This window comes from Tauraco erythrolophus, chromosome 10, assembly GCF_009769465.1.
Source record: "Tauraco erythrolophus isolate bTauEry1 chromosome 10, bTauEry1.pri, whole genome shotgun sequence".
Classification (NCBI taxonomy): Eukaryota; Metazoa; Chordata; class Aves; order Musophagiformes; family Musophagidae; genus Tauraco; species Tauraco erythrolophus.
Genome location: NC_141474.1, coordinates 14,436,830 through 14,462,718, shown reverse-complemented (window position 1 = coordinate 14,462,718; position 25,889 = coordinate 14,436,830). Strand labels below are relative to the sequence as shown.

At 36.9% G+C, this 25,889-nt stretch overlaps 2 protein-coding genes across 2 annotated transcripts; both read right to left on the bottom strand.

The window, feature by feature from the left end:
• Positions 1-84: 84 nt before the first annotated feature.
• On the bottom strand, positions 85-7,901 carry LRRC39 (leucine rich repeat containing 39). The gene is made up of 8 exons (XM_009979565.2): positions 7,777-7,901; positions 6,762-6,867; positions 5,499-5,655; positions 4,823-4,959; positions 3,135-3,280; positions 2,591-2,743; positions 1,417-1,556; positions 85-400 (listed from the first exon to the last, which is right to left on the bottom strand). The coding sequence occupies exons 1-8, from the start codon at positions 7,899-7,901 to the stop codon at positions 345-347; spliced, it is 1,020 nt and encodes a 339-aa protein (XP_009977867.2). The 3' UTR covers positions 85-344.
• A 3,974-nt stretch (positions 7,902-11,875) lies between these two features.
• DBT (dihydrolipoamide branched chain transacylase E2) lies at positions 11,876-25,786 on the bottom strand. Its single transcript, XM_086617731.1, is given in 19 exon segments — positions 11,876-12,580; positions 13,488-13,558; positions 13,718-13,753; positions 13,756-13,794; positions 13,797-13,880; positions 13,883-13,910; positions 14,830-14,907; positions 15,942-16,051; positions 16,054-16,107; positions 16,915-16,977; positions 17,012-17,136; positions 17,138-17,157; positions 18,142-18,269; positions 18,631-18,811; positions 21,121-21,200; positions 21,373-21,496; positions 22,469-22,533; positions 23,213-23,324; positions 25,736-25,786. Coding segments are annotated over 19 exon segments (1,617 nt in total). The 3' UTR covers positions 11,876-12,412.
• Between the last annotated feature and the right edge of the window lie 103 nt (positions 25,787-25,889).

Below are 25,889 nucleotides of genomic sequence, written 5' to 3'. Positions count from 1 at the left end.
TGTGTCCTTGGAGAATGTCCTGCTGACAGCTGTCCCAAGTCCATCTTTGATACCAGAGCCAACTACATGACAGGAGATAGATTCAGAATTGGTAGGAAAAAACTTAGAAAACGTATCTGGATTTTTTAAAAAGCTAATTCCTTGCTTACAAAAAACCCTGGTTTAGTCTTTCCTGTACCCAGCAAAAGGTCTTATATTTCCCAGTTTCAATGGGAATTAGAAATATTCAAACCAGTTCTCATCAGTGGAAAAATAAAATACCTAAGGATATTTGAAACCTGTTCTATGCCTCTTTGCTAAGAAGAAGTATACTTTGTATTTTCTTCCATTCACAGTTACGTTCTTTATTCATTAGCATTTATGACAGGAGAAGGACGAGAAGTACAAGTTTCCAGATTTCCTGAAAAACAATGAGTTAAAATAAGAGAAATAAACATACTTTATTTTCACTTTGAAGTTCAGGATAGCTTTGTATTTCTTCTTAAATTATTTAAGTAGGCGTAGGTTTTTTCATCAGCCTGTGCTGCTAGGGGAATCTGATAAGGAAGAAAACTTACTTGTAAGCTGTCATCTTGATATATTTTTGCTAGATTGATTATTCATTCATGAAATATTGATAAGAAAAAAGCTGGCTTTACGTTCTAAATCAAAAGCATTTCAGTCATTCATTTTGTAAGCCTTCACAATATACAGAATGAAGATCAGAGAGAACATTTTATATCTGCAATGAAGTTCTCTCGGCAAGTAACAGCTGCCACCTGCATGTCTGTTCAGAAGTGGTATTTTGGTCTGTTACTGCAACCTTTAAGCTGTTACCTTTGAGACTACTTAACAGCATTTTTATTTGTCGTAGTGATTTAGAAATGAGATGAAATTGTGGGGCTGTTTTTCTTAAGCTGGATTTTCTGTTAGGGGGAGCAAGTTGTGAGAAACACCTGTTCATCAGATGTTGATACTACATTGCTAAAAAATGTATGTTGGGAACATAGGCATCTCTCCCTTACATCCATCTGGACAACATCCAAAAATAGAGAAAGTTGATCCTCATGAAATAAAATTACTGGAAGACCCACACTATGTAAACTCTTGATTAAATACCAAATGCCAGAGACAGTCATCAAATTCCAGTTAATCCAGGCTGGAGGTAACTCAGGCACATCTACTCCAATGCTCCATGGTTCCAGTATGTTCCTACTAGAATGTATGCTGTTCATGTGAAGACCTACTGTGCCAACTCCTGATAAAAGCACCCCTGCCCTCAGTAAAAAATCTGTCCACAGATTTTTGGAAAATGTTACTTGATTATTAAGGTTATTCATGTTTCATTGGTATACGTATCCTAGCTTTCTTTTATCCAGTTCATCCTTCCCTTCCTCACTGTATTCCAGAGAGATTAGATTAATAAAAGAGCCATACCTGTTTTCTTCAGTGACTCCTGGATATACAGGTGCATGAATTCAATGCCAAACATTTCCTGTTGCTCCTCTTCTTCTGTGTTCTCGCATGGAGGGAGTGTTACCTCTAACTCCAGTGGGTTGTCTCTGAAGTTGACAAATCTGACAGTTCACCAGAAAAGGTTACACTTGCAATAGGTTTTGTCCAGAGAGAACAACTCTTTTGAAACTGAATTAAGATTCCTCAAACAGTATTTTGAGCAAAATAACTTAAGTCTCTTCTTATTCTAAACTCACCACGATCTTAGTAGTATTAAGTAAACTAAGCTACGAAGGCTCCTTGTAATAACAGTAGCTGATTGTGGTAGGAGAAAACATTGCAGTCCTCATGATTTCGTCTTCAGGTTTTCACCCTATTGTCAGCCTTACGAGTAGATGAGAACAAGACTGCAAATGCCTGCATCCTCCCAACTTTGCAAGGCAATAGCCACTCCTATCTCCCTCTGTTCTTGGTTCATCCCTGGGCCTTTGCTTGTGTCTATTTGTTTAAAGAGGTGCTGCTGCTTCCAAAACATCTGAAAAAGGAATCATCTCGCTAGGTTAGACGTGATTTACTTAGACTAGCATTCCTTCTCTAAAATGGCCAGCATCAGTAATTCAAATGGAAATGCAAACAATTCTACCAATTAAAAATTTACATTCATTCTTGTTTATTTTTCAAATAAAGTACAGGAGAGTTTAATCCATATCCTCATACCTAATCCTTTTTGTTTAATTCTGAATGCTTGACTTCGCAGTGCCAAAGTTCTACTTTTTGTCATTTTTATGCTTGTCACACATTTTTCCTCCTAGCTTATGGCTTTAGGGAGTGACATAAAAGGCCAACTAGAAGAGGGCGTTTGGACCTTTCAGAAATGAGAAAACGTATTACAGTCTCCTTTTTATTTGGGACTGTAAATATCATAGCTTACTTACTTAAATGAGTTCTTCTAAACAAAGCTTTCTTGACTAGATCCTCAACTGTTGTGATCTATGTAATTAATGCTGATCTATATGGTATTGTGTCCATCTGTACAACCGTGGACATGCCTTTTCTTCTCCACTTCCTTAGTATCGCTTTACGATATACAACTCAAGGGAGGCTTTAAAACCTATCTTCTAGTATTTTTATTTATATTTCTTTTGCTTTTTCTTACCTCAGATTTGTCATGCCCTTCATACAAGCTGGAATATCCTTAAGTTTGTTGTTGCTAAGAACAAGAGTACTAAGATTTTTCATATTACCAATGGTTTCTGGCAAAGAGTTTATCTCATTCCTTTGGAGCCATAAAGTGTGGAGATTCTCCATTCTGTAAAATAGGTATTTGCACAATCAAACAAGATTTAGAAAATTAATCTTATCAATCATTAATATAAAGTAATTGATTCATTTTTACAGGCACATAAAGTACTCTAATAAAGAATACAACAATTCTCAAAGGAAACCCCATATCCAAGATAATCACCTAACCTCTGGTCGAAAATGTCATTGGCAAGAAATATTTCATATGATAGCTGACACTGAATTTATTGTTTATTGAATGGATTATGCCAGCTCATCCAAAATATCACATTAGGGCTGATAAATCTTAAGTTTCCAGTGAGGTTAACATTGAAATAATCTTTTGAAGTAGGATTTAATAATTAGAATTTCAATGCCAGGGAATTGAGACTAAGATGTGAGCTTTGAGCTCTATTTACCTGTCAATTGCATCAGGAAGCTCCCGGAGTTTATTTCCCCCCATATCTAACCATTCTAGATTGGGCATGTTGAGGAGAGCTGAAGGGATGGTAGTAAACTGATTCATGCACAAATCTATGTGTGAAAGCTTCTTTAAATCACCGAGCTGAAAAGAAAGGGAGATTTAATGCAAGTTTGTATAGCTTTGCATTACAACAGTGCTGTAATAATGTTGACTGAAAAAAAGAAACAATTTTAAAACATTATACCACATTTGAAGTTAGTATAAACATAGAATGGTTTCTGAGTTACATTACCTGATAGCACCTAACAATTACAGTTCTCATCTGGAAGGCAAGTAGGTTTGAAACTCATCAGGCAGAGCAACTTTATCTCCCACCTGGCAGTGAGTGCCCTAACTGCTGAGAAGCTCAATGCCATGTGTACAACGCAGACCTACCCCAAGCCTTGAGAAGAAAAGGAATTTTAAAGACACCAGTGTCCTTAGTATTTCATACTCCATGCAATATGCCATTTTTCATTAGTCAAATATTTAGATTTTTATGGATCAGATAGCATGGACTGTGTTTTAGAGTGAACCTAGGCACCTTCCATGTTGCGAAGTCTACTACTAGGGCAAGACATTCTAAAAATTAAACATAGCATCATTCAGTATTGCAACACCTAAGTCCTTTGGTGAATCATGTCTTAAGGTGCTTTTACAATGTTCAAGTGATGCAAAGATGTTTTATTGCAAATCTGGTCCAACTGTCTAAACACTGAATGCTACTCAAGTACATATAACCAAAGCTTCAGTGTTCACATCACCGTAGTCTCAACAAGACAGAACTATGTATTTGCTATGAGCTGTTAATTTAAAAGCTGTCACTCTGCATTATACCATGTGACCTATCTCCACGTAGATTTTGTAAATTCCAGATTCTGATTAATAGCGTATATTTTCATTTGAGGATTTCTCCTTAGGTATTACCAATTGGACTCCCTCAATATTGCAAGGCACTGATTGCTCTCAACTATTGCCACTACTGTTTTTTAAAATAAATTTAAACAAGTAAACGGTTACATACTTGTCAACTCTATGTAAAAGACTGATTCTTAGAGATGCAGGTCTCTCACATTTAGGTCAGTCCAAACTGAAGCTCAAGAGTAGGTGAGCTGTTGTTTTTATTCTCTCTCAATTGCTTTCAACGTCTCAGAACAACATTTGTTTAGCTCTTTGTGCATAGGCAGTTGTGTAAATCACACAAACCCTTTTCATAGCTAGCAGCCCTGATAAAGATGCTTACAGTTGTGTCCTGGCATATGGTATGACTTTGTGTTCTCAATCATAAAAGGGAATTTCTCTGTGCTAAGGCATCAGATCATCAGCAGGGTAAATCAGTGAAGACCTTCAGCCTAAACAAATTAACATCAAGTGCATCACTGTCCTACAAAGTCATTTATCTGGACAAAATAAAGATTGGCTCCTTCAACTACTCAGGTATATGCATGTCCTTCTCATGTGGCTTCAGTTTGACTAGTCATATAAACATTGTTCACATACGTGTTCCTGTAGCGTAGTTGTGAAATCAGAATATCAAAGCAAATCTGAAAACATGGAGTGCAACATTTAATGACAATTGTTTCTGGATAAATTCAAAATATGCGTTAAACCAAAAGTAAACAAAACAAAACAGTCTGTCAAAACCTGAGGAGGAAGATCACAGATACTCCTGTTCACCGCCAGTTCCAATCTTTCCAGACTGACGCAGTTACTTATTTCCTTAGGAACAGACTTTATTCTATTGTAACTGAGAAGCAGTTCTTGGAGACTAGTCAGCTGGCCTGTGGAGCGCACAAACAAATGATAAAAGTTTACACTTATTCTATTTGAAATACAATATTACTTGTTTTGTGTTATACATACACTGTTACACAAGTGCTCTATGTTCTCACTAAAACAGATTAGCTGAAACTCAAGTAGTAGGACTTCAAAACCCTTTAGTACAGAGCTGCACTCTAGTTGAGTGCTACAAAAAAACCCCTTATGAACATAGGCTACTCATGCTGTGGGCTCAGAACATGAAGCCTATTCTTCAACATCACTTTTCTAGCTGCATTCTGATGTCGAGTGTCTGCTGTGCTTACAAGCTTTTTTCTCATGGGGAGCTTTCATAAAGATATGTCTTCTTCTAACCAGGCATTTTTTTTAATTTGTAGGAAATCCATGGTTTTAAGATCTCCACTTCACTGTCAGTTTCCATTGTCTGTTTTCTAACTACCCAACAGTATTATTAGACAGGCAAAGTGAAGAAAAAGGGCATGTTTTTATAAGATTAATTTTCTTAGAAAAGCAGCTTAAAATGAAAGAAAGCACAGCTCACCAATTTCTTTAGGTACACTTTCAATTGAGTTCCGGGATAGATCCAGAACAACAAGGTTGTGAAATCTTCCAATGAACTGAGGAATTTTCTGCAAACTAGTTCTATGAAGCTGCCATTCCTGGAGATGGACTAGTTTCAATAAGCACGACGGTAGTGTCTAAGACAAGAAATATGAACCGGAAGAAACTCAGATTAGTATACAAGAATACAGGCTTAGGCAGAAGTTTTATTTGAAACAGTAAGAGTTTTGTGAATAAAATAAAATTAAAGGGGGAAAAAAAAAAGAAAAAAAATATTTTCTTCTTCTCAAGCTATAGTGTAACATCCCAAAATGAATACCATCAACGTAGGTCATTCTGATGACAGATTTAACCTGCCCACATTTTGCTCCCAGGATTTAGACATCTGCATTACTGTCATGCTTGAAAGCCTTAGGCTTGCTTTTGTTTGTTTCTTTTTTAAAAAAAAAAAAAAAGTGAATATAACTGAAGATGAAACTGTTCTAAATAGCTTTTTGCATTTAAGTGGTGATCAAAATTGTATTGCCTATTCTGTTAAGAAAAACAGTGAGCAGCTGAGAGCAGAAGAGCTGAGGGATAGAAAAAATACAATGTCTGTATGCTATGAGTGCTGAACAAGGAACACTGGCCTGGGACCACTAGAGTATTGCTGGATGTGGTTGTCGCTCTCTCACCGGCCTCAACGTGATCTAATTGTCATCACTTCCTAGGAACTGGCATCTGCATTTCTGTGTGGCTCAGAACAGACTTAGCTTCCACTCTGTCATTGATTCTACAGTTAGCTGTTTCCAAGCCCCATGCATTAGAAATGAGGATAACAGTATTCTAAGAATCTACTGGCTCATTTTCACTCTCAGAAAGAGAAAGTAAACAACGCAAGAAATATTTTCATGCACCTAAACACAGAGGGTTTTGCCTTGATACATTTCAGTAGTTCTGGTGAGTGAAACGTTAAATGAGGACTTACTCAATTACACTCACAGTTTGCAGTGTAAATAATTTCTAATGCAGAGAAAAGCCTTTTGGGCTCTATTTTTTCAGAGTAATGCTTAATATGCAGGACTGAAAAAAAACAGCTTGCTTTTACACTCTCACAGCAGTGTGTCTCAATTAATTGTTAGCAAAGCACCAGTGAGCACTTCATAGATTAAAAATAGTACAACTGCGATTGTAAAGCTGTAAATAGTAGTTTTCTAATGCATCTGTCATTCTAACCCAGCAACATTCATTCCTATCACGCTACCTTCCATTCTTCTTCCTCTATCCTTAAAATTGCTCTTCCATCTTCATGAATAACTTTTTCTTTGAGCTTTGCTAAAGCAGCTCTCTCCTCCCATACAAGTAGTAGCCTATAAGGGAAAGAAGATCTGTCAGTGGTGCAACAATGAATACAGGTATAATTACTATCCATTCTATTTTCTGGAATAAAGAGACAGTAGCTTTTTTGGATGTCAAACATTTGTTGTATCTGATGCTAAATATACTATCAACTTGAGGAAAGACAAGAACATAAAGTAATGTTTGGCTGAGGTAATTTATAGGAATTCTATTTTACCGTTCTTCAAATTTACAGTCAGAAGGAAGGTGCAACTTCATTCACTTTCATCATGTTGCAGCAGGGCAACAGAGTATAAAGTCACATGGAATTAAGTTCCAAAGCCATTAATTTTAAGCAGTCTCCTAAAAGAAAGCCTTCAGTTCCACCGAATATAAGTGCAATCAAACAAGGTCAATCAACTAGGGATTCTCTAAGCTTGATTTTCAAAGGGACTTAAACAAGAATTATGAAAATTAGGCTAATTCTCTTTCTTTCTTCTTGTATTTTCCATTAGTAACTTTTAAATTTGTTATTTCCTTTCAAACATATCTGACAAATTAAGAAGAGTTCCAAAAATAGAGTGCTAAATTTCTTCACATTTCATGAAATTACTGGCCAAATGGACAACCAAGTGACCTTGTAATGCCTCCCACTGAGAAGAAAGCATAACAAACCAAATCTCTACTGGTTAGACTATCCACACAGGAGAGGATTTTAATATCTGAATTTAGGGGATTTAGTATATATGCTAATATTTTTATAACAGAACACAATTCTTGGTTTGATCTGACCATATTGCTAAATTCTAACTGGTGGAATTCTGCGGAGTAACGACTAAAGAATTAGACTCTGGATGAGTTTGAAAAGACCGATTATAGTCTTCTGAAATGCAACATACGGTCTAGTTTTTCACATACTTAAAGATCTAAAATTTACCTACCTTCCTGCAGACCTCTGTCTGAATTCCTTTTCTTTCTGTAATTCTTCATTTATCTTGTGTATTCTCACTTCCCAAAGTGTCTTGACAGCAGTGAACGTTCCAACGCAAACTGCAGTTTCAGTCATGATCCCACATGTTCAGATTCAGTCACAGGAATCTGACTGTGAATTTCAGGCTCAATGCATCAGTGCATGTGTCAGCTACCAGATGGGGACAGTGATGTGAAAACTAAAATACTGCAATAACCTCTCAACTATATTAGTAGTAGTAGTCGACGTATAGAACCGACATAATTTACCAACTGCTTTCTCTTTATAAAAATAGATAATTGCACCTAGTTAAATTTTCATATAGTAAGAAATTCTCTGCATTCTCACTCAGTGAACAACTGCTGCTCTCAGTTCCTTCCAATGGTAGGCTGAATACTGACCATAATTATTAAATGCAGATACGAGCATTCGTTCCCTGGTAAGCTGTTACCTGCAATTTAAGGCAGTTAAATCCTGGTAGCTGCATGCTGGCAGCTACCTGGTATAAATACGTGTAACTAAAAGAGTTTTGCACTTTAGAGAAATGGAACTGTTGCTGGAAATAAAAGAGGATACTTTATTTGCATTCATTTTCTTCATAAATTAACTCATTATAATATAGAGTTAGTAATGTATAACCTTTAATAAAAGACTTTTTAAATTCTTCAGCTCTCTCTGTGAATCTTCTTGTAGCCCTGCTGTCAGGATCCACACTTAAAAAAAAATTCAGCCTAAAGTTTTGAACTCATCTCTTCCTTAATGAGATGATTAATACATTATTTTCCTGAAGACCAGCAAAGTAGGACACTCAGTCATCTTAATTCAGTGCATCCCTCTATAAATGCATTTTTATTGCTGTTACTGTAGTCATTTGGGGAAGGTTTTTTTTTTTTAAATAAACTGGAGCCAAGATATTGATATTCAGATAAGTTTGGAGGGCTAACTTCATGCCAACAGCAGCATACTTTGACCATTGATGATCTGAATGCTCCCTTTCAAACTTTTTACTAATACTTGCATAGGACAAGTAAGACTAACATATCTTCAAACTGAAAAAGTGAGGATAACTGTCTTTCAAACAAGCAGGTAGATAACAGCAAAAGTGGAAACTTGTGCAGAAAATAGAGATTCCTTAATACTTTTACTACTAAAACCAGTATCAGACCTTACAGTTGAAACAATACTTATTTTTAGGAAAGCTCACAGTGGGCAACTCTCTTCGCTGTGGAAAGCATATTATTCAATAAATATTGTTTTAGAACCATGAAACATGAAACAGGGACTAAGAAAATTACTTGTTTTCAAGTAGATTTAATTATATAATAACAGGACTACCATCAAAAGCTTCTTTTTTCTTAGACCTTATTATTTGTCAGGAAAATAAAAACCTATTAATCATGCCACCACAGACAACAATTCAGAAGTGACTTCCCAAGCATGACTGTAAAACAACTGCAAATTTACTCCCAAGTAATTAGATCTCCCAACAACTTCACCTCCAAGCATCTCAAAAGAGTTTAACAACAACTTACCTCAATTATTTGGTGTTTTCAAGGATTTTCTGTGACTCATTGCTTTCTGGGCAAGGGCAGAGATAAATTACGAATCTTGCCTGTACTACCAAAACCATTTAATACTCCACTCAGTCTCTAATGCAATTTCAGTCTAGTTCTAATTTTAACCTATGCTGAGAATAGAAGGTATCACGAGGCACTTCTGCAAAACCCCCAAGCATTTACCACCCTTAATGTCTCTCCAGTTTCTGAACGTGACTAGACTCGCATAAACTCCTGTACTCCCATTAACAACAGTTACAAATGGCGAACAAAAAGAACAAAGGAGTACTTGTTATGCTCCACAATGAAAAAATAAGCTAGTTTTGAATTCAAAATGACAATTACTTGCTTTACTCTGCAAGACAACTGAGCTTTGAAGTGCTATTAAACAGCAACATTGACTAATTAGACTAGAAAAAGTATTATGTCACTAAGTTTTCTATTCATTACTTTTGCTCATGCTGAAGAATTCTCTTGTTGAAGAATTTTAGTGCAAATTATTGAAGTCCAGACAGAAAAGTAATCTTTATCAAGATGTGCAGAGGGGCTATTACTCACCCCTTTTCATGCTTCCAATCATGAAATATTTTTAACATTCTATTTCTTCAAAGAGCCCTTTGAGAAGATAAAAGGAGAATAACTGTCAGAATGTTTTTTCTTCAACCAAATTGAAAGAATGAGACAGCAACAATCACAGCTCACTATTTCAGGCAGAAGCCATAAACTGGATAATTCTAACCAAATCTTGCAATGGAGTATAAATGTGAAGATGACATTTAGAAAATATCATTCATTTTCTTTCAGTAGAAATAAATGGTCCTTATTATTAGCTTTAGATTCTAGCATTACCACATAGAACTTCATAACCAAAAAAACCCTCTCCAGTCCAAGACCAGCTGAATACATTAACATCAATACCTATTTAAAATGACACTAATTGCTTTAGCTTTTAATCCTCTAAGCTTTTTCTTACTTAAGAGTTATGCGAAAGCAAAAACAATCCAACAGGTTCTTTGGTAGAGGTATTTCTTCTTTCAGTTTTGGAATAGATTCAATCTCCACAATGTTTTTTAATCAATACTTTTTTCTTGATCTAAAAAAGAACATAAATACTTAAATTTCCTCCTCCTTAAACGAGACAGATAATTAGAGCTAGGGAAAAAAAAAACACCTTCTCTTTTATTGGGAGTTCTGAGACAGAAAGAAATTTCTTGTCTGAGCAAAATCATACTGTCTTAAATATTTCAAAATCACTTTATTGCTTTCTGTCATATACTTACATTTCCTCATTATTTTCTCCATGGTAATCAGATTAAAAAATACACTATTCAGACTAAGCCCTTACTACAACAATGTACTTGTGGGAAAGTAGCCATTAGGCTGCGTTCTTTTGGTAGTCTTGAGTGCAGTAGGTTCTTTAAGATAAGAAGAAATAGAGGTTTGAGTCACCGGTACAGGATTGCCTGCATAAAATTCACAAATAAAAACAATATTACTACAATTCTTTGTGGCTTTTTTTATTAGGAATAAATAAATCTGATAAAAATGAAATAGGTCATAAGCACGATATATTAGTCAAACTTTGCAAGAAGTGACTTATCTATAAAAGATCCTTATACCAGAATAGAAATAAAAATAGCACCTTACATGTATGCTCCCATGTCCCCTCCCCTACATCACCAGTAGGGGGTGTAGGGGAGGGGGCATGGGAGCATACATGATCACATTTCTCAGTCTCGGCATCAAGGCTAGCAGCGCTTGTGTCTTGCACCTTCACAGCTAAATGCAATAGACAACTTTGGTCTACAATTTTGGAGAATTCTCCTGTAAAAGCAGTTTTTGATATATCTAAAGAAAGGAGAAAACGTCCATTTTGTGTCCCACAAATTAATTTTTAAGGCCATGCAACTGTCTTTTCTTGTGTCTGTTTACACCTTATGTTTCTAGGAGGTATTTATATCCAACAGTTTTAGTTTTCTTCATATCTCCTGTTAAATAACCAGTGCAATCCTCATCATCTGTTTAGTTTACCTTGAAGCCACATAACCATCATCTGTTCTGAAGGCATTAACTTGAAACCATTCATCATGTGCCTCCTTATCTCACATAGTATTTTTTAACATAAATATTTGTTGTATCTGATTAATCTGTCAAATTCTAGTATCTGAACATCAATAATACAATGTAAGCTTTTAGAACACGTTCTGCTTACTGCCAGGCTTACCTAATGACAGAACAACAAGTGAGATCCTCTTTTTTTTTCCTCTTTCTTCCTTTGTTTTTTTTCTTTTTTTTTTCCCCTTTTTTAACAGACAGATGCTTTCTATAAGAAACAAAAATAACTGGAAAGCATTTAAGGACTGCAACTACTTCCAGCCGATAAAAATATAGGATATTCTAGACAGTATTAAGGCCCTGATAAGTTATCAACAAATGTTATCAGTAGCATTTGAATAAATATTCTATTATTTATAATTTGATAAAGAGTACCTGTGCAAGTAATTGCCAGGAAAAAGTGGACTAGCAAAAGACTTGAGAGATTTACTCAGTTAAACAACAAAAAGCTCTCTGGACATCTTACAGTAGAAGCGTAAAAGGCATTTTATTTGTATATGATTTGGGCATAAGTTCTTTTGGGAATTTAGATATTGCTTGTTAAAATAAATGTACATGTCCAACAAGGAACAACTGTAATTATTTCCCTTCAAAACAGGTTAATCAGATTATAAACACTGCAGATGTAGATCAGTGTCATTCAGTCACACCAGCCTCACAACCATATGTATTATAAAAGACAAAATAAAGACACTCCATCACCATATTCAAAAGTCGCGCCATGTAAGTTTGACAGTCTGCTGTAGAAGAAATTACAGCACTATGAATTAAAAGAAGTAACAACTAATTGATAGACTGATATCAGCTGTTGAGAACTTTTAACCATATAAAATGATTATATAATATGAGTAGCAGAGGGTATGTGCTAGCAGAGCCAGCTTTTAATTATTCAGTCTAATCCGCAAACTTTAAAGGCATATTCTAGCCATGGTTCCTTCATTTAAGGTCTAGCAGCATTGAAGCAGGATTCTCCAAGTAAGATTTCCATAAGTTAGAAAACCGGGCCATTGTCGCTCCATCAATGATGCGGTGATCAGCTGACCAACTCACATCATTATCTGTGCTTTAAACTACTTCACCTTTTCCATTAAACCGAGGAAGAATCTAAAAATTAGAAGAAGGAAAAACCACGAATATTAAATACTTTCATTAACAAATCTGTATTTTTTTTATTGTTAATTTGTTAATCTAAATTTAAACATTTTACTAAATTAAACAGACAGCAGTAGTGCCATTCAAAAAACACAGACCTTCCCATTACTCTTTGTGCTGCAGATTAGAATATATTGCAAACCTACATAATAAACATTCATATCCTGTTTCCACCAGCATAGAAATACTGAAGCAGTGAAACCTTTCTTGACTCAAAAGTTTCTTCCTGAATAGTTTATTGCACTGTTAGTGCTCAAAACGATGGTTTCCTTAAAGCATCCCCTAAACAAAAGGCTCATAGGAAGAACACAGAACAAGTATTTTAAATGGATACTAATCTTACTTCCAGCATTGATCTCAAATGTCTATACTGAAGAATTAAAGCCTGAAACTCAGAAATACGAAACTGCCTCATCATACAGAGTTCTGTATGGATTCCGCTATCTGGCTCACGAAATTAAACCTCATTATCAGAATTTTAGTCTCAAGTTTTCTCCTTGACGACAGCAAAAATGTTACCGCTATGTTGCAAAATTTGGAAAAATATATTACGGTGTTTCCTAATAACTACAAGGCTAAACACAGATGTGAGTGAAATATAACAGGATTCTAGAAACTGAATCTGAACTTTGACATAAGAGACTTGTATTTAAATATTGATGTCTCTGCACAGTCATCTAAAACATCGCAAAACTTTTCAATCACAAGCTATGATTAAAATACAAGTTTCTGTAACATAAAGAGAAAATGTTTACATAAGAAAACAAACGAAAGGGACACTCCAGGTTTCATTTTCACTACAGATGAGCTTAGTTAGCTAGAGTTAAGTACTCACATCACTGAGATAAAGTTAATATACCTGTATCTTTCCAAGTGCTCCAATAGCTACTTCAGGAGGTAGTATCACTGGTTTGGTGTAAGTGCCACCATCTAGAAAAGAAAAAGATGAGGATATTAGTTAACAATTTTATTTTTTTAAGCAGATTGTTTTGCATTAATTGCTACAGGTTTTGTTCACTGCATATTAAGCATTACTAAGGTATTAATTCAGAAGCAGTTTTCAGATGTAAGTTCTCATTTCTCCTGCACTTACTGTGCCAACATTTGAAAGGGTGAAGGTTCCTCGGTGAGGTCATTTGTTCCCAGTTGGCCTGCAGAGCCCAGGACTGTAGGCGATTTAATTCAGAAGCAATTTCAAACACACTACACACTTGCACGTTTTTCACATTTGGGACAATTAAACCTTGCTCTGGTCCATAGCAACTCCAATGTTGTGCGAGGCCTGCAACAAGTTTCATTAACCAGACATTCATATAAGCAGTCAACATAAAATGTATTTTACATAAAAAAGCACTTGAATATTGTCGTCATTATATATCTTTTTAACCTAGAAAGTGCTGTCTGTAGTAAGCAACTTCTCTATACAACTTTGAGGGGAGAAGCGGATGAAAATTCTTAAACATTAGATTTCCACATCTGCAAAGTGCAAATGGATTTGGTAATTTCACATGCAAGAAAGACAGAATCCTGGAATCAATTTGCACTGAAAATATACCACTTTAGTATGAACATATAAGTAACAAAACATAACTGGCAGATTTTAAAGAGAACACTAAAATTAAAAAAAAAAATGAAACTGAGTTGCCTTTCATTTGCTAGAAGGAATATATATGGATTCATCTGAGATATATTGCTAAACAGCACAAAAGAAGTTTGTACTGCAAGGAGCATGTATGCACCACTTCAGAAAATAGGCATTCACTGCCTAGAAGTATCAATCCAGCACCAGTACGAAAATAAATTCGTTTTTATCAAATCTGAGTTTAAAATATGAATTTAATACATAAGGGTTGAGCGTTGGAACAGTAGAACCATTGTACCATTACTAAAAAATGAGTGTATTAGATTTTAAATGTTCTCATTTTAAATGCTTGGCTCATCTTCAGGGGAAAAACAGGAAATCGCTACATTAATATGCATTTTTGAGGCAAGCCTGAATAACAAAGTGACTCTCATTAAACAAACTACTGAAATAAGATCAATAATAGATCAAACTCAATCTTAGAATCTGGAAACAACATTATTTTCCAGTACAGCACCATAATTTTGTGTTCTTACAATTAGCTCAATCATTCTGAAAAGCCCTTGTTAGCTGTTAGTTTAGGTTTTCGACTCACAACTTTTATCAGTAGCTTACAAACCTTGTATGTCACATTTTGACAGCTTTCATCCAAAGAAGCATTAAGAACAGGATACTGCAATAATCCCAGAGAGGCTGCCTGTTAAATAGAATAAAAAGATAGATGTTTATATTTTATAACCAGAGAGCTGCATGGAAAGGAAGGAACGATTGGAGACAATTTAGATTAATAACAATATGGATTTCCTCAATGCAATCAAATTTGGCTTAAAGTCTCCTAAACTTATCTGTTGATATTCTGTCATTATTAGGATAGGAGAAGAAAAAGGCAACTAACGGAAACCAAATTACATGAGATAGACATATAAAAAGTGATAATCCCTTTCCCAAGTATAACTGAAGTTGAATCTGCATTTGTTACTTCCGTTCCACAATTCAAATCAAATATCCCAAGACAACCTTATGAGAATCAGCAGCAATGTCATTCTCAGCTCTCTACTTAGATGACAAATATTTCAAGGAAGTAATATGAATTCCCCCTAAAGACAGTGAGCAGAATGAGTGCTTACTTAGCACTCTAATTGAAATTGTGTTACGAGAAGTTTCAGACTAAGCTATGCATTCCATGCATTTCCAGCTGTTGGCATCAATGAAGGCAATGCACTGCAGTGCATCAGCCTTCATTGATGCCAACGGCTGGATATGGAACGATGGCAACTAAACGGGTGCAAGTGCCCGGTCTTCTGAACAGCAGAAGAGGACATACTGATTCACCTAAGGGATTCATCACCAACAAAAATATAATAACAATAATAATTATGCATTTCAAGTGAGGTTCATTTTAATGGATACCATAAAAAATACTGACAGTTTCCAAAATTTGTTTTGTGTAATTCAGACACCTAGGATGCTTACCTCCATAATGAATAATGCTTTACCTGCTCTATCCTTCCCCATTATATTTTAAATTTTTTCCATGATATTATATAACCGTAACTACATTTCCAACAGTAAATTGATAAGTTGTTCAATAAACAAGAAAAGTGAGACTTTTCTTGTGACCTGTAATTATTCAGATGATAGAGAGGTGCTCCAAACTTACATCAATCATTGATCAGATTTTGGCAAAATCTGTGTAAGTTACTCCATAGGGTGCTCTGTCGCACATCTCACCTTTATGAAGAAAGGCATAAAGGAAAGCTTAATTCCACGAATTTGTGCTAGAGGTTTCAGCTCTTCTCGCAAATGAACAAGCTGAGTCAAATCAATCTCATCACAATACCAAAGTGGGGTATCTTCAGGGCTGCACTCATAGTCTTTACCATTGCCTTCTGAAAACCTGGAAAATATTCACTGACTTCTTAAAACAACAAAATGAGCTTCTGGGAAGCTATGGTGAAATTTTGATTATTTGTTTACATTAAACAAATTAAAGAACTTAAACAAACCAAACCAAACCAAACCCAACCACAACAAAAAAAGGACAGGGTAAAACTCACTTTAGGATCAACAGTTATTCAATACATGCAACTCAATTTTATGATTGTAATATTTCAGACAATACTACTGCATATCTCTCCTATGTATGTATGTATGTATGTATGTATGTAGGTATTTGAAATCATAATACAGCAATCTGCACTACTCTTTCCAGTCTCTCCAAATAAAAATTGCCTGAAAGGCAAGCAAAATCTTTTGTCCTCCTCTTTTAATGTGATTTTTCTTACCTTAGTGTCTTTTGTTGCATTCTTCTCCAGAACAAGCATGAATGCTGAAGTATGCTATACTAAGCACTGATAAACCCTTAAATTCACTGTACTTTGCACTAATTGCATAATGACTCTACTGTGACCAATTCCACAAGTGTTTCAGAATTCCTCTTTCAGCATACATTTGAAGAAACACAAATTAAAAATGAGCAAGTGCAACTTGAAGCCCAACTTCGTCCAATCAAAACACAAACAATTATTTCCTAAAATAATAATTTCATGCAACACCTTCTTACAGAGCATGTTTTCCTTTCACTCACTTACATGACAATAACATGAAACACACTCCCATCAAAAGGAATCAACTGTTCACTGAGTAACATTTACTGGTTTTCTACTGTCAACATGGTCTCAAGATTCCATTTTTCATGATTTACCTGTTATAGGTTCAGTTTTATCTTTTCCTGAAAACACAATGGGTCTGGATACAGGTACAGGAAGTTTGTGTGCTTTATCCATTTGAAGTAGCTGGCACAGTCTCTGATTTTGGCAAAGGTGGGATAATTTCAGCCTTCGGTGATGGAGGTAAAATAGCTCCTGTCTGTTTGGCCAAGTAATTGAGTATGTCTTCTTTAAGGATTCTGTTATCTTGCCCTGTTCAACAACTCACTCAATTTAATCTGAAAAGTACATAACAAGCTATGACACTTCTGTTTTACAGCAATATAAAAATATCCTATACTGTGAGCTATGGTTAAAAATTCTTCCAGTTACTGATCTAACATACCTACAGTTTTCTTTCCCTTTCTATGATTTATTATGTACTCAACATTGTTCGAGTCATCAGAAGGCCCACTAGGTGTCTAATTGTATACTTTAAGGAAGAACTATGAATATTACTTACCTCTTAATTACCTCACAGGATCAATGGTGAATATTAATTTGAGGAAAGCTATTTTTCAATTTTCTCTACTTATGGTTTTATTTTTCTCCTAAAATGCACCACAAAACTAATAGAATACTCATAGATTCACAGGAAAAAAGAATTAGACAAAACACTTAAAAGATAACCTACTACATCTTCTGCTCTAATACAAATCTGAAAAACAGAACCAGGTAGCTAAAGCTGAAATCCATTTTTCCCCTTCTCCTTCCTCTGTCCTAGGAATCCATTCTGATACTTTGTTATTTTTATTCTAAAAAGGTTTTCTTCATCTCCAGCCTAAAGCACGGTAGCTGCATTTTAAGCCCAGTAATTCTTTCCTGACCACCATAATCATCAAAAAGCACAATCCTCTTCATCTTTACAACAGTTTTCATACATTTGAAATGTATTTGACAACAAGTCATTTCTCACTGCGCTTTCCTCTAGATCAATGTTCTCCTAGTCAGCCAAACAGCTCATGCTGGCTCTGGATGGGATAATGTTCTTCCCAGCAGCTAGTATGGGGCTGTGTTTTGGATTTGTGCTGAAAACAGCGTTGATAACCCAGGGATGTTTTCATTACTGCTGGGCAGCGCTTACACAGAGTCAAGGCCCTTTTCTGCCTCTCACCCCACCCCACCAGCGAGCAGGCTGGAGCTTAGTTGCGGCTGGGGTTAACCACAAACTCTGCTATGTAACAGAGGATAAAAGGCAGCAAGACATGATTCAGGAAACTTACGTTGTTCTCCATGGCCAGACGACGAACTGCAGGGGTTGCTAATGTTTTATGACCTTTTATCTCTTGGTGAGTGTGCTCTTCATGAGACATAGGAGGTGTTTCAACAACATCTTCTTCTGAGGCAACGCCTGCAAACAAAAAGAAAAATTTTAACTTTACTACATTATAAGCTTTTGTTAAATCCCAACCTCAACCATTCTGTGATTCTGTGACAGCTGAAGTTTTTAAGATTTATTTTGAGCTACTGTGGACAGAAAGATAGATGCTAAGGCTGCTGCTAAGCTAAGTTTTCAACAGCAAACATCTGGCTTTGAGATTTCAGATCCTAATAAAATATCACAGCTTTTTCTACTTAATTTTCTTGACTTCATAAAGGGGAAAAAAAAATGTTTTAAGATTTTAAGGAGGAAAAAGTAAACTCCTCTGTCACTGATGATTTTATGACAACAAACATAAAATACGCAGGAGAAAAAAAACAGCTTTCAATACCTTTTGAAGCATCGATTTCAATGTCCACTAATGGTTTTCCAACATAAGCAATTTCATCTAAATTGTAATGGAGCTTTCTAATGATGCCATCATAACGACTAGTAATAGTAACGGAAGCTTTATCGCTTTGTACTTCACAGATGTTATCGAACTGAGACACGCTATCACCTTCTTTATATACCTAAGAGAAAGAACAGGCTAGCATAAAATATATTAAGCGTATAAAAATCTATGCTGTGTATTATTTTGGTAAGTTCAGATCTGTACATACCCACAACATAAAAATGCATTGCAGATAAAACAACAAATTCTACATAATGGATACATTTGCTATATTTCCTTTTGCCTGATTGCTGCAGAACCCTTGTTGCGTGAAATGACACAATGATTCAATGATTTAGAACATCATCACACCCAACATTATTATTTCTTTAGTAAAGCGGGAGTTTTCTGAAAGATTATAGGCCATCTAAAACGAGCCAGCTTAGTCTGAACCTAAGGAAGCTCTTAGTTTCACATTGCCAGGATCAGTATACAATCAGTTCAGAAAGACACTCAAAGTGGGAAATACTGTCTTCTATGCAAAGAGAGGTATTTTCGTCTATTTGTACAAAGAACAAAGCACTTCAACACTGCCTTCCTTCACTAAACACTTTGATTTTGCTTTAATTTCATTTTCAAATTTCAAATTTTTGAAAATTTCATTCTCAAAAAAAGGAAGACCCAGGGAACTACGGACTAGTCAGTCTCATCTCTATGCCTAGCAAGATCATGGAGCAGATCCTCCTGGAAACTATGCTAAAGCACATGGAAAATAAGAAGGTGACTTGTGACAACCAACATGACTTCACTAAAGGCAAATCGTGCCCGACAAATTTGGTGGCCTTCTATGATGGGGTTACAGCGTTGCTGGATAAGGGAAGAGCAACTGATGTCATCTACCTGGACTTGTGCAAAGCATTTGACTCTGTCCTGCATGACATCCTTGTCTCTAAATTGGAGAGACATGGATTTGATGAATGGAACACTCGGTGGATAAGGAATTGGCTGGATGGTCGCACTCAGAGAGCTGCAGTAAACAGTTCGATGTCCAAGTGGAGACCAGGGAGCAATGGTGTTCCTCAGGGGTCAGTACTGGGGCCAGTGCTGTTTAACATCTTTGTTGGCAACATGGACAGTGGGATCGAGTGCACCCTCAGCAAGTTTGCAGATGGTACCAAGCTGTGTGGTGTTGTGGACACGCTGGAGGGAAGGGATGCCATCCAGAGAGACCTTGACAGGCTGGAGAGGTGGGCCTGTGAGAACCTCATGAAGTTCAACAAGGCCAAGTGCAAGGTCCTGCACGTGGGCTGGGGCAATCCCAAGCAGGCTGGGCGGAGAATGGATTGAGAGCAGCCCTGAAGAGGACTTGGGAGTGCTGGTGGATGAGAAACTCAGCGTGAGCCAGCAATGTGCACTGGCAGCCCAGAAAGCCAACTGTGTCCTGGGCTAGATCCAAAGAAGTGTGGTCAGCAGGTTGAGGGAGGTGATTCTGCCCCTCTACTCTGCTCTCATGAGACCCCACCTGGAGTACTGCATTCAGCCCTGGTGCCCCCACCACAAGAAGGACATGGAGCTGTTGGAGTAGGTCCAGAAGAGGGCTACAAAGATGATCTGAGGGCTGGAGCACCTCTCCTATGAAGACAGGCTCAGAGCATTGGGGTTGTTCAGCCTGGAGAAGAGAAGGCTTTGGGAAGATCTTCTAGCAGCCTTCTAGTACCTAAAGGAGCCCTACAAGAAAGCTGGAGAGGAACTTTTACAAGGGCATGTAGTGATAAGACAAGGGGCAATGGCTTTAAACTGAAAGAGGGCAGATTTCAATTAGATATAACAAAGAAATTCTTCAGTGTGAGGGTGGTAAAACACTGGAACAGGTTGCCCAGAGAAGTTGTGGATGCCTCATCTCTGGAAGTGTTTAAGGCCAGGTTGGATGAAGCTTCGAGCAACCTGACCTAGGGGAAGGTGCCCCTGCCCATGGCAGGAGGGGTGGAACTAAATGATCTTTAAGGTCCTTTCCAACCTAAACCATTTTATAATTCATTCATCATTGGCTTTTTACAAACAATTTAAGTGTTCGAATCTTTTACTAAAATCAACAGAGAAAGGTATAGGATAAAACCATGTGGATTCTCCGGACTCTTCATTTGTTTCTAAAGTTCAGCCTAAGTATAATAAAATACTAATAACCTCCTGCACTCTAAAAACGTTAATCGCTGAAGGAAAGCCCATATACAGGTGCATCCCCTTCCTTCCACCTTTTCAACTCTCAAATAAACCAGACTGCAAATAAACAAAATTTAAAGCTCAGTATATACAAGGTTTTAAAATGTGGAAAATTAAACTTGAAAAACTTCACTAGTAATCCAGAAAACATATTCTCAGATAAACAATCGATAATACAGCTGTTAAACTACTTGCTCATTACTTAGTATATTTCTTAGAAAGTAGAGCTTACCATTCTTTCACAGTCACCTCTGTAATCCCTTCTCCAATGTCAGAAAGCTTAAACTGGACAATTTGGCCACATGAAACTTAAAACAGACAATAAGGAAATACAGCATGTTTAATAGTAAATATAAGATATCAGACAGAAAAATCTGAATGCATGAAAAATAGTCTACATATCAGTCATATACAAACCACTAATTTAACACTCATAAAATAGCAAAATAAAATAAATTATTTTATTATGAAAAAGATTACCAGCAGATGTTCTGAATAATCGCTGTTGATGGCTAAACTTGAGGGCAGATTTGTCAAACACGCACACATATTTTGATTTTATAAAGCGAATGCTGCTGCACCATCTAACACGGTGAATGCAAACCTGGGGGAGAAAAGTCTCAAGTGTTAATATAACGGACTGAGGAATGTAGAGCTCATTTAATATTTCTGATGGAACAGTAATACTAAAATAGTTTAATTCTAGTTTATATAAGAGAATTTCTTATGAAAACACAATTATACTGATATACAATAACCATTAAATTAGCACAAGCTTCACCAGGTCTTTAACCTTTTTCACTAACACAACACATGGGGAGATCAAAGCCACAATAACAAAACCAATTAACAAAAATCATGACAAGATCTGGTAAGAGATTTGTACTTGCTATTGTTTCTCCAAGCAATTAGTTTAATCAGGACATACACACAAAAAGCATACATAGTATCAGCTACATCAGCCATCTGAAATATTCTTATCCAGAATCGATGCTGGAAGGGTCCCCTAGACTGCAGGAAAAAGCAGCATATTTTTCTTTGTCAGTTCTTATTCCAATCAAAGGTTGATCAGTAGTACTAATTGGAAAGGAAATTCACACCACAGGGCACAGACAGTTGCCCTTTTATTTCTGTTAATATATAGGAGGCAATCCTCTTCAAGTAAATATAATTTCACAACAACTTTAATGACATCTTTTAAGAAGTGGGTATAAGATGGTTTTCTTTCATGGTTACAATTACACCTATCCAGAAATCAACTAAAAGGGTCAATGGAATTTTCTGGAAGGTTCTTTAGAGAAACCCATATGCTTTAAAGCATCATGTAATCAGTCATGATTTTGGTCAAAAGCAAAGCCAGTAGCACTTGCAGTGACATACACAGGCATTTTATCATAAATCTCAACAGAAGTTAGTTCAGACTCGTTCTTATTTAGTAAGATTTCTTAAATCTAATGTAATTCTGGTGTTATGTCATCTTAGAGTGCTGCAAAATTAATAAAAGTAACAATTTATCTGTAGATACTATCTCTAAATAATTTAGAGATATGAAAAAGGTTCAGGTGCTACAATGTACCTCCGGTAGCTCAAAACTGTAAAACTTAGAAATTATCTTCTTAGAGGAGCCAGAAAACAGCGCACCTGCATGGGAAAGTTCATTTTAACTTGTCTTTTAAAAAACCCTTTCAATAATTACAGAGCATATGAAACTTCCTGATTGCCCTCCCCAACCCACAAACTGTTAAACTATTTGATTTTATATTACACTTTAAAAAAGTAGATTATTCAGAAAACTGTACAATTCTGAACTGATGATGTACACATTTTCTATATTATTAAATCTACCATTGCAAGTTATATTTAATATCATCTTTCTTTTAGGGACAAATATTTATACAATACAATCTTCCATAAAGGACAAAAGACAATTATACTGAGTAACTTTTCAGCTGCCTGCTACTAAGATTGTATCTACTGATGTTGAATAAGTATTTTTCTAATTCCTATAATGAGCAAACAGAAAATCCTTTTTATTAGTCCTCCAAACAATTTTCCCTATTAAAAAATCAGGCAAAATGGTAATTTTAAGCTATGACAAATCTTATTTTATAAATGCATTTAAAATTTGCATTCAATTACAAAACTGGTATATGATGTACATCTTCACAAGCCTATATTCCCCTATTTTTATTTCTGGTTTTCTTCCCACTTGAGTCCATGGTTACATTTTTGTGTCTAACAAAATTGTAAGTTGTCCCAAACTTACAATAAAACTTTTTTCTCTTCATATGACCCTACATGGAAAACATTCAATATTTACCTGTGAAGATGATCACAAGGAGCACATCAAATCTCTGAACTATTTCTAAATCTGAAGTTTCATAATGTTTTCCATGTGTTTTTAACATTTGGTAACCAACGCAGGTAGTGAATTAGTAACGTCACTGCCAAAAAAAACAGACTGGTTTTGTTACAGAAGAGTTTCAGTGCTCTTTCAAATTATATTTGTAGGAATAATTCAAAACTACTTCATTTTTTAAAAATGGAATCTTTTTGGTTTGCAGTTTTGCACATTCTCTATTAAAAAGTTGGTGTGCTAGTATGTTAAAGCAACAATGCAGTACTCAATCTCTTCACAGAACAGTGTTCTGTTCTAACAAGAGGAAATATTAAAAGCCATAAAATAAAGTCTGTGCTTATTAACTTCAATATTTAATCACCATAATACTATTTTCTGTGTAATACCAAATAAGGAAATAACAAAAGCATATAAAAGATAAAATTAGTTCTAATATCCATAGCATAGCCATTTACATATCTTGATGTCTGGAAAAATATAGTAATAAAAAACCAAAAAGCACAGTACTAGCAGTTATGTTTATGTCACCACTATTAAGCTATATGCCAATTTAAAGGCAATAATGGCACAGTAAGATAACACCTGCCCTGTGCAAGTCTTCGAAGTGCAGAGTTACTGTGGGGACAATAAACTGAGGACCCACTCCAGTCTCTCACTGATACTGAGGACACATCAGCCACTGATACTTGGTTGACTAAGACTTACGGTTAGAACCAAGACAACATGGGAGCTGTATGCTATTTGGGGGAGAACTACCTTGCCCCTGTTTAGTTCAGTTTGGATTGCTTCCTTAAAAAGAAGCCCATTGTGTTTTTCTAAATCACCACTGATCCTAAAACTCTACTGTTGACCTCAGAACAAAATGTTTTTATGCAGCCTGCAGGCAACCATTTACCTGATGAAGTAACACTTAGTTTCAAAGTCAAATTGAATAGTTTGTGGTCAAAGGTAATGACTTCACACTGAAGGATACTTCTCTATAGAACTCTTTGGACTTGCTATCACATTGAGTAATTTTAACATTTACTTAAATTGGATTTGCTTTGCATACATATTCTGTATCTCCAAGTATATGGTTGCCTATATGCCAAACCAATATCCTTGGTAGCATATTCCAGTCAGACATTATTTCTTGTCTAAATAACTGGCACCATGTCCTAGAGTCCAGGTAACTGTTATTTCCCTATCACTTAACACAAAGACTCTCAGGCTTCTTTCTTTTCATCTTCACAACTTAAAGCCCCCATGGACAACCACCATTAGTTTGTCCATCTTCCCCTTGCTAGCCAAAGTGTTTGCAAAAGCATTGAGAATATTAAAATAAAGCCCTTTAATATTATAATAACCATATTATTTCTTGGATCTTATCACTGTTACACAGTAGATGGTGATGAGAACAATCAGTGTCTAGCAAAATTTAAAATGCGCTTGCAAGAAACACTATAGATAGTCAATTCTATTTATTCTATAACAATTCTATAACAGCATGCACATACAGAAGATGAGCATTTTCATCTTATCTGACACTCCCTCTGGATTTAAGAGTAGACGGTTTAGTTAGAAAATTAAAAAGAAGCTGCTATTTTCAATATTCTTAATTAGTAAAATGACTTCTATGTAGCCTAAAGCTAGATCATTACAAAATTATCACTGAAAAAATTCCTCACCTATTATGCTTTCAAAATACAATAAGAATTATTTTAAGTCTTCATGATAGCATATGCTTATAAGATTATTAGCGTCCTAAAAGGAAACCAAGCAGATTCACTTTTGAAGTATGGTAAGGTATCTCAATTACTCAATTTCAAGTATCAGGGCTCCTGGGATTCCAAGAAATACGCTTCCCCTTTCTGCGTGCGTAACTACACCGTCTCTGTGCAGACACGGTATCCAAAAGGAGCTGATGCACGGGCGGAGAAGCGGTGATAGCAGCGTAACGTACCGGCAATGCAAAGAATCAGATGAATAATAACAGAAGAGAAGGATGTCAGAGGCTTATTGCAAGAGGCACACGTTTCTTTCACAGGAAACATGGGCTCCCTGGCGAGCGAGGACAAGCGGACCCCCAGGGAGCCGCGGGCGGGCTCCGCCGGCAGCACGGGCCGCCCCGGGCCGGACACCGCCGGCCGACCGGCTGCGGGGCACAGGGCCACCGGTGCCGCCGCACCGCGGGGCAGCGGGCGGGGCGGGCCGGGCCGGGGCGCTGCCCGGCCGGAGGCGCGGCTGAGGCGGCCGGGCAGGCTGCGGGGAGGCGGGGCGGGGAGCGCGGCCACTGCCCGCCCGGGAGCGCTGAGGGGAGGCGGCAAGTCCGCGAGCGCGCCGTGCGCTCCGAGAGTCTGCCGCGCAGTCCTGCCTGGCTCCCGGCTGGAAGGAAGCAGCAGCGCTTCCAGATGCCGCCGCCGAGGCGCAGAGGCGGCGCGTTGCCCACCCCCTCCCCGGCTAACTGGGAGCACCGCCACCCGCAGGGTCCCCCGCTCCCCTTACCAGGCGCCCCGCAGTTCGGCAGCTGCTCCTCAGAGCGGTCACGGCCGCCATCTTCCCGCGAGGAGAGGCAGCCCCCGCGCCGCGCACACCTCCCGCCGACCAGCCAACCGGCGGACGGCCGCGCCACCCGCAGCCAACCAGGCGGTGGGCGGCC

Bases quoted from the DNA above. Each gene is read 5' to 3' on its own strand.
- LRRC39 (XM_009979565.2), bottom strand. From the start codon at position 7,901: ATGACTGAAACTGCAGTTTGCGTTGGAACGTTCACTGCTGTCAAGACA. The intron at 5,656-6,761 runs GTAGCGTGATAG...TTCTTGTCTTAG, and splicing joins TAGAGGAAGAAGAATGGAAG to ACACTACCGTCGTGCTTATT. The intron at 3,281-4,822 runs GTTTTGACAGAC...CTTTCTTTTCAG, and splicing joins TCTGTGATCTTCCTCCTCAG to CTCGGTGATTTAAAGAAGCT.